The sequence below is a fragment of the Rosa rugosa genome, chromosome 2 (assembly GCF_958449725.1).
Source record: "Rosa rugosa chromosome 2, drRosRugo1.1, whole genome shotgun sequence".
Taxonomy (NCBI): domain Eukaryota; kingdom Viridiplantae; phylum Streptophyta; class Magnoliopsida; order Rosales; family Rosaceae; genus Rosa; species Rosa rugosa.
Window position 1 is genome coordinate 41,552,989 of NC_084821.1, and position 13,533 is coordinate 41,566,521.

At 39.5% G+C, this 13,533-nt stretch overlaps 1 protein-coding gene across 2 annotated transcripts; it reads left to right on the plus strand.

Moving 5' to 3' along the window:
- The first annotated feature begins 1,182 nt into the window (after positions 1 to 1,182).
- Positions 1,183 to 9,707, plus strand: LOC133733943 (leucine-rich repeat receptor protein kinase HPCA1-like). Of its 2 annotated transcripts, none has more exons than XM_062161602.1 (20): positions 1,183 to 1,424; positions 1,558 to 1,654; positions 1,883 to 2,000; positions 2,087 to 2,158; positions 4,471 to 4,545; positions 4,632 to 4,703; positions 4,793 to 4,954; positions 5,050 to 5,124; positions 5,401 to 5,472; positions 5,574 to 5,645; positions 5,750 to 5,818; positions 5,954 to 6,028; positions 6,197 to 6,268; positions 6,461 to 6,595; positions 6,743 to 7,227; positions 7,337 to 7,470; positions 7,551 to 7,679; positions 8,092 to 8,311; positions 8,417 to 8,652; positions 9,073 to 9,707. In XM_062161602.1, exons 2-20 carry the CDS (start codon positions 1,567 to 1,569, stop codon positions 9,535 to 9,537), a joined length of 2,826 nt encoding a protein of 941 aa, XP_062017586.1. In that variant the 5' UTR covers positions 1,183 to 1,424; positions 1,558 to 1,566; the 3' UTR covers positions 9,538 to 9,707. The 2 variants fall into 2 exon arrangements, with proteins under 2 accessions (XP_062017586.1, XP_062017587.1); XM_062161603.1 differs by having other exon boundaries at positions 7,554 to 7,679.
- The last annotated feature ends 3,826 nt before the right edge of the window (positions 9,708 to 13,533 follow it).

The window sequence follows — 13,533 nt, forward strand, 5'->3', positions numbered from 1 at the left end:
ATCCTGATTCCTGGATATTAGATGACAGAACAGTTGACTGAGAAGAGTGATGTGTACAGATTGGGCATGACAGTGTTTGAGGTGATAACTGCTAGAAGGCCAATAGAGCGGGCGAAGTACATTCTTGACCAGCCATTTGTTTAGTAACAGAGCTGAACACTTCAGAAATGTTTGTCAATTTGACAATGTCGTCTGTATAAGAGTTATGCGCAAAAAGGCCTAAAAGCGGGGAGTGGTGAAAGAGATACAGAACATTATACAGATGCTGGTACTTGGAACGGCGGTGCATAATTCAGCATCGACTTAAGCAGGTATAAGGATGTGACTGAGTAAGGCTGGTGCCGAGGATCCTTACAGCTAGCGGGCATGTCCTTGAGTACTGTGGGGTTTTTATCTAGAAAACATATAGGCACTGCAGGGTGAATCATATGCATTTAGAATGATTAAACTTGGCAGAATTTGGTTAGTTGTATATGTTAGTTAGTATTGTTAATTCGGTTAGAAGATAGGGATTATCTTGAACCTTTTGATTTTGTATCACAGTACAAATCATATGATCAAGAAACAGTCTGTAGTCTTGGAAACCCTTGTCAGCAAGTGAATTGGGTATGATGTATATATTTTAGGCACAAAGGCATTAATCATCACTCAGCTTTCCCCAATTGACACTTGCTCACTTTTAAAGTGGAATCGAAAGGGATGTAGCACAGCTTGGTAGCGCAATTGACATGTTATTTATGCTCCCCAAGAAACTGAGAAATGGCTTACAAATTACAAGTTAATAAGTACATGGAGTTCAAGGGTGCTGGTTTTGGACTCAAGAAAGTAGTCAGAGTTAACTTGATCGTCTTGGCGCCAAAATTTCTGGCATCAAACAAAATGGTTGCAACATCCGCCCAATCTTTTGTCAACGACAACTTTGCTTGGCTTAATTTGTTTTGAGCCTTGTCGTGTTCACTGGGCTCCATCCCAGTAAAAAACTAATAACGAACGCGTACTCTTTTTTCTTGTGAATAACAAATTAATATTTCTCCTTGTTGCAGTTGTTGAATTCGTATTATATGATTTTGTCCTACATACACTTGGAATAGTATATGCCAGTTTTGGGTTTTCCTTGTGATCATCTGAATATTTCTGTACGGGCCGGGGATGAGACTCAATCCATGCTACTAGGTACAGATAATGACCTTCAACCAATGAATATACTGAAAACTTTAGTTTAACACTTTTTGCCTCAATTTTCTGGGGAAGACTTATTCAGATCGTCCTTTTTATCCAAGATCCTTATGTGCTGTTCACAATAATCATTCCTTTGTTTTTGATCATGATCAATTAATATATGAATGTTGACTTCATAATCCAAAATTATCGGACCAATTGCTTTTATTAAAAGTTTTGGAATCTGACCAACTTTCTAAAAGTAGGTACGTAGCTTAATAGTTTAAGCTAGCTAGCTCAATAGTTTAAGATCTTGATTTGGTTTCATCTGAATTAGTTCTTCATAAGTTCTTATGCACAACAAGACAAGTGAAAGGACTTACAGGGCTTTGGTTCCAGTTTTCTGTAATGGGTCGAGCTCGAGCCATTGGTGCGTTTCCGGTGCTTGTGTTAGTCCAGTTCTTTGTTATTGCAGCAGAGGCAAACACTGAGGAATGTAAGTTCTCTTCAATTGTTATGTTCTTTCTCAAAGTGAAGCTAATCAGTTTTCCTTGATGGTATGGCAGCAGACATTGGTTTTTCTTCTTTAGCTTTGTTAATAAGCACCTTTTTGCATCCCCTAGTTGTACAAAGAGCTTTATGTAACTGTTTCTGCTTTACAAGCTTCTGGTAAGTCACTGACTGTGGATTGAAGCATTAAACATGATTTGAATTTTGGTTGCAGATGGTTATATGCAGATTCTTATGGATGAGTGGAATATAAAACCTCCTAGTTGGGTGAGTGCCGATCCTTGTGACGGCTGGGAAGGTATTAAGTGCACCAATTCACGCATCACTGCCTTGTAAGTTCTTGGTCTTCACCTTTTTAGTGCTCCTGGAAGTTACTTGCTTCATATTTTATGAGGATATTTCGTTTCTTTAATTGCAGAGTGTTGGCAGACATGGGTTTGAAAGGCCAGCTACCCACTGATATCGAGTTGTTATCTGAGCTACAAATTCTGTAGGTCTTCTATTTTCAATTGGCATCTTACATTAGTTATATCTGGGGCTTAATATCTATAATATGTGAGACCAAATTCCAGGAACACGGTTCAGTGCTCAATGTTTCATAAGTGTTCGCTTCTTTGAAGAATTTATCATCATTACTAGAATTCTGTTTGAAATGTAGTCCCAATTATCTGATGCATTAAAATTATAACAAATTACATATAAGTTATTGACAAAAGATGACTTAACAAATACATCCTCTAAATATTGAATTAAACATATTAGGACTAAATCTTACAAATAAGGACAATGTGCTCTCCACTTGCCACATGTTATGAGTTAATTTACTTTTTTACCCTTAACTACTTCTTTTAACTTCTAAGCTCTTTATAAGGATCAAATCTTATAAATAAGGACAATGTGCTCTCCACTTGTCACATGTCATGAATTAATTTATTTTTTTACCATTAACTATTTCTTTTGACTTCTAATCCCCTTATGTTACTTTTTTTTTTCTGAGAATAATTCTTTATGTTACTTTTTTTTTTTTTATAATAATCCTTTTATGTTACTTTTTTTTTTTTTTCTTCTGAGTATAATCCGTTTATGTTACTTTTTTTTTTCCTTGAGAATAATCTCTTTCTGTTACTTCACAAAACCTTACTCTCCTACTACTCTCATCTCATCATCTAATCCTGCTACTGCACTCATACTCGTCCAGTTCTGCTACTCGTTTTCTGCTACTGCACTCGTCATCGCCTAATCCTACTACTGCACTCATACTCGTCCAGTTCTGCTACTCGTGTTCTGCTACTGCACTCGTCATCGCCTAATTCTGCTACTGCACTCTTCATCCCCTAATCCTGCTACTGCACTCATACTCGTCCAGTTTTGCTACTACACTTGTACTTGTGTTCTGCTACTGCACTCGTCATCATCTAATCCTGCTACTACACTCACTGCACTCATACTCATTCAGTTTTGCTACTACACTTGTACTCGTGTTCTGCTACTGCACTCGTACAATCCTGCTACTGCACTCATACTCGTTCAGTTCTGCTACTACACTTGTACTCGTGTTCTGCTATTGCACTCGTCATCACCTATTCCTGCTACTGCATTCGTCAAATCCTGCTACTGCACTCATACTCGTCCAATTCTGCTACTACACTTGTACTTGTGTTCTGCTACTGCACTCGTCATCGTCTAATCCTGCTACTACACTCTTCATCATCTAATCCTGCTACTGCACTCATACTCGTCTAGTTCTGCTATTGCACTCTTACTGATCTTAATTTAAGAGTTTGATAATAAAGTTCGCGACAAGACGAGTTTGTAGGAATTTTCGGAGAATTTTTCGGATACCCGAACTAATTTTTATGAATTTTAGCAGTTTTAGTATTAAAGAAATTATTTCAGAAAATAAAAAAAAATATTGGCCCGATCTGGTCCGTGTGTTATCTCCATCACTTGATATCAACCGTTGAGATCAAGAATATAGTGGCTGGAATAGGACCGAGCACACCAGATTTTACCTGAAGCTTCAAGCTTCTTCGACCCCGATCGACGACCCGCGACCCAAATCAAGATCCGACCGGAATTCTTCGCTCCGACCACCTCCGGCCTGGAAACTTGTCGCGTTCGGTTCTTCACACCGTCGCCGTCACGCTTGTGGTTGTTCTGATCGTGCACCGTGGACGGAGTACGAACGCCGGAAAGCGTATAGCAGCTCCGGCGGGTTTTGCATTTTCCAGAGCTTCGAGTTGGACTCGCCGAAATCTGACGTGAGATCAACCACCGGCACCGAAGCTGTGGCAGTGTCCGGAGTTGGAGGAGGCGACGTTGAACAAGAATTGGAGATCTATTCCTCGAAGCCTTTCATGAATGAGTCTGTTGCCGGAACGGGATCGGAATCGTTGAGGAAGTCCAGTAGGTCTTCTCTAAGTCGCTTAACTTCGACCGAGTCTCCGAGTCGAACTCGTAGCTCCCAACTTGCTTCTTGATATTCATGTCTTCCATTAGAAATCGAAGAAAATCTGAAGAGAGATGAGAGATGAGAGATGAGAGGTCTGATAATGGCAGTGCAGTAATTTTAATGAAAAATTGTATTAATTCGTAATTACACATGAAATTTCAGAGGTTAAGTCTACTCTATTCCCCTTGGGCTTGGGCTTTGTGTCCTTAATTGTATAAATGTAATACAAGATGGGGTTTCTGTTTTTGTAAATTTGGTCTGTTACTTGTATGTAATTTTCTATTAAAATTATGGTTAATAGACATGTCAATTAGTCTTGTGGAACTCATTTCTGGTCATGTTTCATATAGGAATTTATCTTTCAACAAGGGCCTGACAGGACAACTTCGAGCTTCAATTGGAAAATTGACGAAACTAGTACACTTGTAAATGAAAATTACTGGTTTCACCACTCGTTGGTTTCTTATGCAATTGCCTATCTAACTAACTTGCTTTCTTGTTTGCACATCAGAAACCTGGTTGGTTGCAGTTTCTTTGGTCCTATTCCAGATGCTATAGGATCTCTAACGAAGCTGTCTTACCTGTAAGATGTCTGGTCTTTCTATTCCCTAGTGCTTTTTTTTTTTGGCAAATATGCAAAGTATGGCAATCTTCATTGGTTTTCTACTGCAGATCTCTGAAAAACAATAGTTTCAGTGGGCCAATTCCGCCTTCCATTGGTAATCTGGCCAATCTTACTTTTATAGACCTATCTGACAACAAGCTTCAGGGATCCATCCCAGTCTCTAATGGGACTACACTTGGTCTTGATAAGTTACTTAAGGCGAGACACTTGTATGTCAACAGTACTTATAATTCTTAGCTGACTAGTTTTCTTTACCTTGTATTTGTTCTGTCCATATTTTTCCTCTGATCTTTTTCAAATACAGTCATTTTGGGAACAATCAGCTCTCGGGCCCAATTCCACCTCGACTTTTCAGCTCAATGATGGCCATGATACATTTGTAAGTTTAGTTAAACTTAATAACTATGGCTTGAGGATCTAGTAAAAATCAATACCATTTGGCTACCGACAAATAGGAAATAGGAGCTATTTGTGTGAAAAAAAACATGTATCTAATTGTCTCTACTTTTGCACACATTTCGTATCTTAAAGGGTATTGCCTCTGCTAGCTGCGTCTTTTTGTAATGGAATATTGGATATAATGTCTCCGAATCCTGAGCTTTCATCATTTGGAAATGCAGATGTTAAAGGACACAATTTACTTTTATGTGTGCAGAATTTTTGACAGAAACAATCTAAGTGGTAGCATCCCTTCAACTGTTGGACTTGTTCAGACATTGCTGGCGGTGTGAGTATCTCTCTAATATTCACAAGTGTAGTTATACTGCTATTAGAGATGTGGCCTGCATACAGTTATTTGTACTGAATATTTTTCTTTTTCTGGTGCAGACGCCTGGATGGAAATTCATTAAGTGGGCGTGTGCCTTCGAGCCTCAACAACCTTACTAATGTGTCTGAACTGTAAGCATGGGAGGCATAACCAAATAAATAATCAGCATCTCTTTCAGGAAATCTTTGAACATTTTGTTTGGATTTCACTTTACTTAGAGAGGCTAATGTTTCAGGCACTTGTCCAATAATATGCTGACTGGCCCTATGCCCAACCTTACTGGCATGAATTCCCTCAACTATGTGTAAGAAGATAATATGCTGTCCATCACTTCTTTCCCATGGAGAATAATTTTACAGAATCTTTCTGTGAAAATTTCAAAACCATATTCAATATTATCGATATCATTTCTTGGCCCTTGACCAAATTTAATCTGCAGGGATTTGAGCAACAATACTTTTGCTGTGTCGGAGGTTCCTACCTGGTTTTCTACCTTGAAGCTTTTGACAACATTGTATGTTTTCATTCTTCTTCCATACATCATTAGGGAAGCTAATGGTAACATGTTTTCAGGCACACATGCTTGCACGTTGAGTTTGAGTGCCTGCATTTGCATTTGAAATATCATCAAAAAATTAAGAAAGACTAAGTTCTTGAGATTGACAGCAACCCTGTATTGCAGAACGATGGAAAACACGGGGCTTCAGGGAGAAGTTCCTCGTGCCCTCTTCAGCTTTGGGAATTTGGAGACAGTGTGAGTATCGTACTCATCTTTATAGCACCACCACCACATTGAATGTAATAGAAGTTACATGAATATAAACAATGTTAGTTTTGAACATAGGACTCTGCTCCAAAGAAGAGAACACATCAAAGGATCTAGCACTCCATTTACTAAATATTATGTCCGAAAGTTATGAAAATAATTATATCTGACATGCGGCAGGGTACTGCGGAACAACCTTCTCAGTGGCATATTGGATGTTGGAAACTCCAGCAACCAGTTGCAACTAATTGATCTGCAGCGGAACTTCATTACTGAACTTGCACCAAACAAGGAAGGATCCAACTACACATTGATGTAAGCAAATTACATGATATATTACATATTTGTCACTCGCATCTTTTTAGGGTGTCAGAGAGAAATGGAAGATTAACTGCCAAAAGATGTACCTAGTTATGTGTTTTATCAAATTGTTGAGCTTAATTATCCATTATCTTTTTGCAGACTGGTTAATAATCCAATTTGTGAGGGGAGTCAGACTAATAATTACTGCATTGTTTCTCCAACTAATGCACCAAACGAAATGTCACCAACTTTAAGTAACTGTACACCTGTTGCTTGTCCTTCAGGCCAGGTTTCTTCCCCCAACTGTAAATGTGCATCTCCCTACAGAGGAACTCTAGTCTTCATATTTGTTTCTTTCTCAAATTTGGGAAACTTTAGTTATTACAGAGAGCTTGAGAACGCTATCATGAAAAGTTGTCAGTCCTTTAACCTCCCCGTGGATTCAGTTTCTCTGGGTCGTCCTTCCTGGGGTTCATCTTTTCATCTTGAGCTAGTCATAGAAGTCTTCCCATCTGGTGATCAAGTGCGCTTCAACCAAACAGGAGCTTCAGCAATTGCTTCTGTTTTAAGCAACCAGACTCTCGAAGGGCGTCCAAGATTTTTTGGACCCTACTCTGTGTTTTATCCTTCCGGCAGCTCTGGAGGTACTCTGCATTGAACTTAAAAATACTAGTTGCATGCATTTCCACTTCAGAAAGAGGGAATGCTAACTTACTCAACACAATTGGTTGCATCATTTTGAGGAGCCTGCAGGATCAAATAAGGGACTGCTAATTGGTGCATCCATTGGTGGTTCTGTGCTTCTGTTATTAATAGTCCTTGTAGGGTTTTATGCTCTCTACCAAAAGAGGAGAGGAGACTCGCCATCACGTGGATCAATCCTCATGGTAAGACCATATACAACTGAAAAAATACAGCACTAGCCCTTAATTTATATGACGTTTAATTTCATGCGATATACATGCAGCAGACAGGGGTTTCAAATGTCAGTGGTCCACAGTTAAAAGGAGCAAGGTTGTTCTCTTTTGAAGAGCTGAAGAAATATACAAACGATTTTTCAGAAGAAAATGATATTGGATCTGGGGGTTATGGCCAGGTTAGCCTGAACTGTCTTTCATTGTGATAGAGATTATTTTCTAAATGTACGATTCCACCATGCTAGTTGGCCTAAGGACACATCATTGCTTTGTTTTGCCCACTCTATAAGATGGCGATCTTAAATTCTTAATTACTGCCGGAAATCATATACCACTGTTTTGTTTTTATGTTTTTACAAAAGTTGCTCTAGTTCCTGCCCTATATTATAAATTCACAACAAAAAGTACAGAAGTAAATATTAGATTATGCTCAAACCCTGTTTCCTTTTATTTCGAAAATAATACTCCCTAATGTTCTTGTGGTTGCTATCAATGGTGAAGCCAAGATTGCCACAATACATGGCAGACATGCCATCCCATTGGTAACTGCTACATAGTTATACTATGTATAATTTGGTAACATTTTCTCAGGTGTATCGAGGAACTCTTCCTATGGGCCAAATGGTTGCCATTAAAAGAGCTAAACGGGAATCTATGCAAGGTGCGCCTGAGTTCAAAGCCGAGGTTGAGCTTCTATCAAGAGTACACCATAAGAATCTTGTCAGCCTTGTTGGTTTTTGTTTGGAGCAAGGTGAACAAATGTTGGTATATGAGTATGTTCCAAATGGTGATCTGCTGGATAGTCTTTCAGGTATTTCATGCAGTTCTTTACCTTCATTAATTTATGAATTCTAGGACTTTGAGGCTTTAATCGGTTAATTGTTGATCAATACATATGGTTACTTTGTCTATGCAGGAAAGTCAGGAATCAGGTTAGACTGGATGAGGAGACTGAAAGTTGCTCTTGGTGCAGCAAAAGGTCTGGCATATCTTCATGAACATGCAAACCCTACCATTATTCACCGTGACATCAAATCAAACAACATCCTACTTGATAAAGATCTGGAAGCAAAAGTTGCTGACTTTGGTCTCTCCAAGTCTATGGCTGACAGTGGAAAGGATTATGTTACTACTCAAGTCAAAGGGACAATGGTCAGTATACAAAACTCCAACTTTTCATTATTGGTGGTGTGATAGTTAGTGAAGTATTTTCATAGCTAATAGTGTCAAATGAGTCGACCTCTATTTTTCTAATTACTCTTAGTGAAATAATACAAGCCTGATCTTGTGAAGAATCACTTCAAAGATTAGAATGAAAATATCCTTCTCTAGCAATAAAATGAAAGAAAATAAACACTGTTGAGATACCTTCACGTTCTCATAGAAACAGTATGCGGTATATATAAGGACTAAAGACTTAGTCGGAATTTTTGGTTTTAAATTCCATGATTTTATGCTCTCTGACCCTGCAGCTGTCTGAAACATCTCTTTTATTCAGGCTTGAGTTCAGAATATTCAAAATACCGCAATATCATCTTCATTTTAACCAAGTGTTGATTTTCATGATTACAGGGCTACTTGGATCCTGAGTATTACATGACTCAACAGTTGACTGAGAAGAGTGATGTATATAGCTTTGGTGTGGTAATGTTGGAGCTGATAACTGCGAAAAGGCCAATAGAGCGAGGGAAGTACATTGTGAGAGTGGTACAGTCGGCAATGGATAAGTCAAAAGATTTGTATAACCTTCATGAAGTACTTGATCCAGCCATTGATTTAGAAAATGATCAGCTGAAAGGTTTAGAAATGTTTGTCAATTTGGCAATGTTGTGTGTAGACGAATTACGGGCTAAGAGGCCTAGAATGGGGGCAGTGGTGAAAGAGATAGAGAATATAATACAGATTTCTGCTACTAATTGGAACGCCGGTGCCAATTCAGCAGCTACTTCAGCAAGTTATGAGGATGTGAGTAGAGAAGTTTCCAAAGATCTTTACAGCGTCTTGGATTATAGTGTGGCTGTTCAAGGACGAAGATAGAGGCATGATATATGTATAGTAACTTGCACAGTACTTAGACTATTGAAATTGGTAGAATTTAGATTGATGTGTGAATATCAGTTATTTTGGTTTGAACAAGGGATTTGAACCTGCTGATGTTTGTATCAGTATCTTATACATATATATATTCATAAGAGATAATTACAGATAAGTGCATCTTTGGATGTTTTTTTAGCCATAAGGCCACCAACTAATTTTTTCCCTCATAAGGCCACTAAATTAAAAATGGTATTATATTTTGGATATAAAAACCAATATATTTACATAAAGGCCACTAGAGTAAAAAGTCAACACCATTCTCTCTCTCCTCTCCGGTCAATTCCGGCCGACCTCCGCCCAACTCCGGCGAGGTCTCCGGCGTGTCTCCGGCCAACTCCAACCAACTTCCGGCAAACTCCAGTGACCACAAAAGCTACTGTTACTAACACTAAAAGCTACTGTGGCTAGCAACAAAAACTACTATGATGAGATTTCACTGTGGCTAGCAACAAAAGCTACTATGATGAGATTTCCGGCTACCTCCGGCGAGATCACAAAAGCTACTATCACTAGCAATTAAAGCTACTGTCACTAGAAATAAAAGCTACGCTGGTTAGATTTCCGGTGAGGTCACAAAAACTATTATCACCAGCAACAAAAGATATTGTCACAAACAAAAACTACGCTGGTGAGATTTTCAACGAGGTCAGAAAAGCTACTGTCACCAGCAACAAAAACTACTATTACCACAAAAAAAGATACTGTCACTAGCAACAAAAGCTACTGCTACCAACAAAAACTAGTGTCATTAGCAACAAAAGCTACTCTCATGAGATTTCCGGCAACCTCCGGCGAGGTCACAAAAAGCCACTGTTACCAGCAATAAAAGCTACACTCCTCAAAACCAAAATCTACTATCCCCACCAACAAAAGCTATTGTTACAAATACCAAAAACTACTGTCATCAACAATAATAACTACTGTCATCAACACCAGAAAACTACTCTAACCAGTAACAAAAATTACTGTTACAAATATCAAAAGCTACTGTCATCAACAATAATAACTACTGTCATCAACACCAGAAAACTACTCTCACCGGTAACAAAAACTACTGTTACAAATATCAAAAGCTACTGTCACATTGTATATTCCTTTGAAACATGCAGAAACTATATGGTCTCAACACACAAATCTACCAACAGAGAACACTAATCAGTACATGTCCATAAATCAACCACAAAATCTAGTGACAAAAGCCAACAATGCATCAAATCAGGCACAAGGAACAAATGAGTTTCTACCTTTTCCAAAAACAGTAACAATACAAAATTCAAACCACAATCTATACCAAAATCAAAAACTCAGCAAAATGAATGGCATTGAGGACAACTCGTCACCGGAAAGAAGCCGAACGAAATCGAATCAGGGACCGGTGCCGGAATCTCATTTTCAGATGCGAAGGACGGCGGCGTCAGCCACAATTCTCCCAGCTACACGCTCAATTTCGAGGACGACACCACATGCGTCGACGACATCCTCCTCCGGTCGCAGCTGTCGGCCTTCGCCTCCTGGAGTTTGACCCCGCCGGAGAAGTCGACCACGAGTTGGCGTATTCTGAACGACTTTCTAGAGGAAGATGAGGACAACTGGAGCTGGAGGTCACCGACGAGGAACAAAGCTGGAGGTCACCGAAGGCGAACAATCTGAAGGAGAAGCGTCACCGATCGATGCGTCGTCGGATCTCCCGAGCTCAGATCTGCTTCGAATCGGCGTCGAAATCAGAGAAAACGTGGGAGAAAGAGGAGGAGGTGGTGAAAAGATGCCGTCTCGTTTCGCTCCGATCCGTAACAAAGCTTCTCTCCGTCGAGATCGTTCGGCCAGCGATGAGCAATTGTCGGTTGCCACCAAGGGAGAGCTTCTCACGTCGGAGATGTTCTTCATCAGCGACGCCATGGATGACAGCCACGGAGAGAGAGAAGGTTGAATCGCCGGCGAGAGAGAGAAAAGAGAGAACGATGGGTCTGTTTTTTTTTTTTGTTTGAAGAGAATGGATTGAATAGGATCTCAGGTTGGTTTTGACGTCTTGTTAAATAGAAGGGTAAATTTGTCAGAGACAAAATAATTTGAAGGTGAAAGTGGCCTTAAGAAGACAAAAAGAGTTGTGTGGCCTTATGGCTAATTTGAGTTTCAAAATGACACTTTTATGTAATTTTCTATATTCATAATGTCATATTGTTGGAACCATAATGGTTCCATTATTTACATTTGTTTGAGACGACACATAAAATTGTGGCCCAAGTAATAGACTGAAATGTTTTTGTTCATAAAATTATAGCGGACATGAATTTCTAGATAAAGATTTCATAACATAAAACCAAATGAGTTCAATCAATACTTTATGAAAGGAAAATATTGTTAAATCCCCTGTTAATAATAATTTTTCTTTTCTAATTCTACTAAAAACCCTAGCTTTCTTTCTCTCCCATAGCCGTCCAGGTCTCCTCCTCTTCTTCTAGTGTCGTTCGTCCGGCGGCGGCTCAGCGTCGGTGTCGACCTTGGTTGCGTTGATGCTATAGAGTTGCTGCCGGACGGGTGGTGTTTTGGCTTGCCTTCGGGCCTGGGATGGGTTTGCTTGGAGGCGGATCAATGGTGGTGGTCAGTCTACGGTGTGGTCTCACTGCAACGCTTGAGGCGGTATGGTCATGATCGGTTTCCTGGGTCGGCGCTAGGCGGCGTGGGATGGTCTCACCAGACGACAGCGGCTGTGTGTTGGCGTAGGGTGGTCACCAGATGGCGGCGGCTGTGTTTGGTTCCACGGAGGTGGTGGATCGGGGTGCGGTTTTTGAGAGGATTGTTGCCGCAAGCCCTCTGGAGATGGTGTCGAGGTTCGTCTGGCTCTGATGGTGATCCGGTATGTGAGACGGCGGTGGCGGTCGTTGGATCTGATGATGCTGCACAGCGAAGCAGGGCTGGGCTGGGCCAGATTTTGGTTTGCGTCTGGGCTGGGCCTCGCTTGGGCTTTTGGGCTGCTGCTCTTAATTAGTTTTGCTTGTTTTTTATTTGTCAATAAACCCCTTGTTCTATAGGGGATTGTTTTAGTGGGCTTCGGCCCGGTTTAGGCTTTTTTCTTGAGTCGTTAGTTAGGTGACAAACCTCGATCATTTTTAGCTCGATCGGGTTTGTCTTATCTATGCTCGTTGAAGCTCCTCTAGGAGCCTTTGTAGAAGTACTTGGTTTCAAAGTACCACAATTGCGTGCTCGGCGTTTGGAGTCAGGTAGAATAGATTGCCTACGAGGCGAGATGTTTTTACTAGCATAGCCTACTCTGCGCTATCAATGTATATACAGAGTAGTCTTTTGTACTATTCTAACCCATGATTCAGGGTCATATATATTAATGCTATGAACTCTTTATTTCACAAAAAAAAAAAAAAACTTTATGAAAGGAAAAAAAAAAAAACACCAATATCCCGAACAAATATGCAATAGATGAGCAAACATATGTAAACGTGACATTGCAATATGACTTGGTATACACTTTATATGCAAAGGTGATTATTAAACTTACATAGTCAATAAATAAATTAAATCAAAACAAAATATTTCTTATTAATTGTAACAACTTGATTAAAATTATAAATTTGACGAATACATACTACAATACATCAAAATATAAACCAAGTGAGTTTAATTACCAAAAGCCCAAAAGGCCCAACAAAGGGACAAGTTCAGACAATATCAATTAATGTACTAGAGCAATTAGAAAAGACCCATCTACTTTTTTTATCCTTGCATTTTTTTTAGGCTGGTTAACATAATTTTTTGTCTAATCCACGTCTCAAATACCACATATCAGGCAAAATAGAAGTGAGGATACTTTTGGTATCTCATCCCATGATAGCATAGGGGCAGTATGAATAAGGAGTTAGAATAAAGAATTACGATCGGTGAATCAGATGTGTCATGTGACACATACATCTCACACTATACTTT

What these genes read in the sequence shown, in the direction of transcription:
- LOC133733943 (XM_062161602.1), top strand. Translation starts at nt 1,567, where the DNA reads ATGGGTCGAGCTCGAGCCATTGGTGCGTTTCCGGTGCTTGTGTTAGTC. An exon ending in AATTCACGCATCACTGCCTT is followed by an intron (nt 2,001 to 2,086) that starts GTAAGTTCTTGG and finishes CTTTAATTGCAG; the next exon opens with AGTGTTGGCAGACATGGGTT. An exon ending in TTATCTGAGCTACAAATTCT is followed by an intron (nt 2,159 to 4,470) that starts GTAGGTCTTCTA and finishes TGTTTCATATAG; the next exon opens with GAATTTATCTTTCAACAAGG.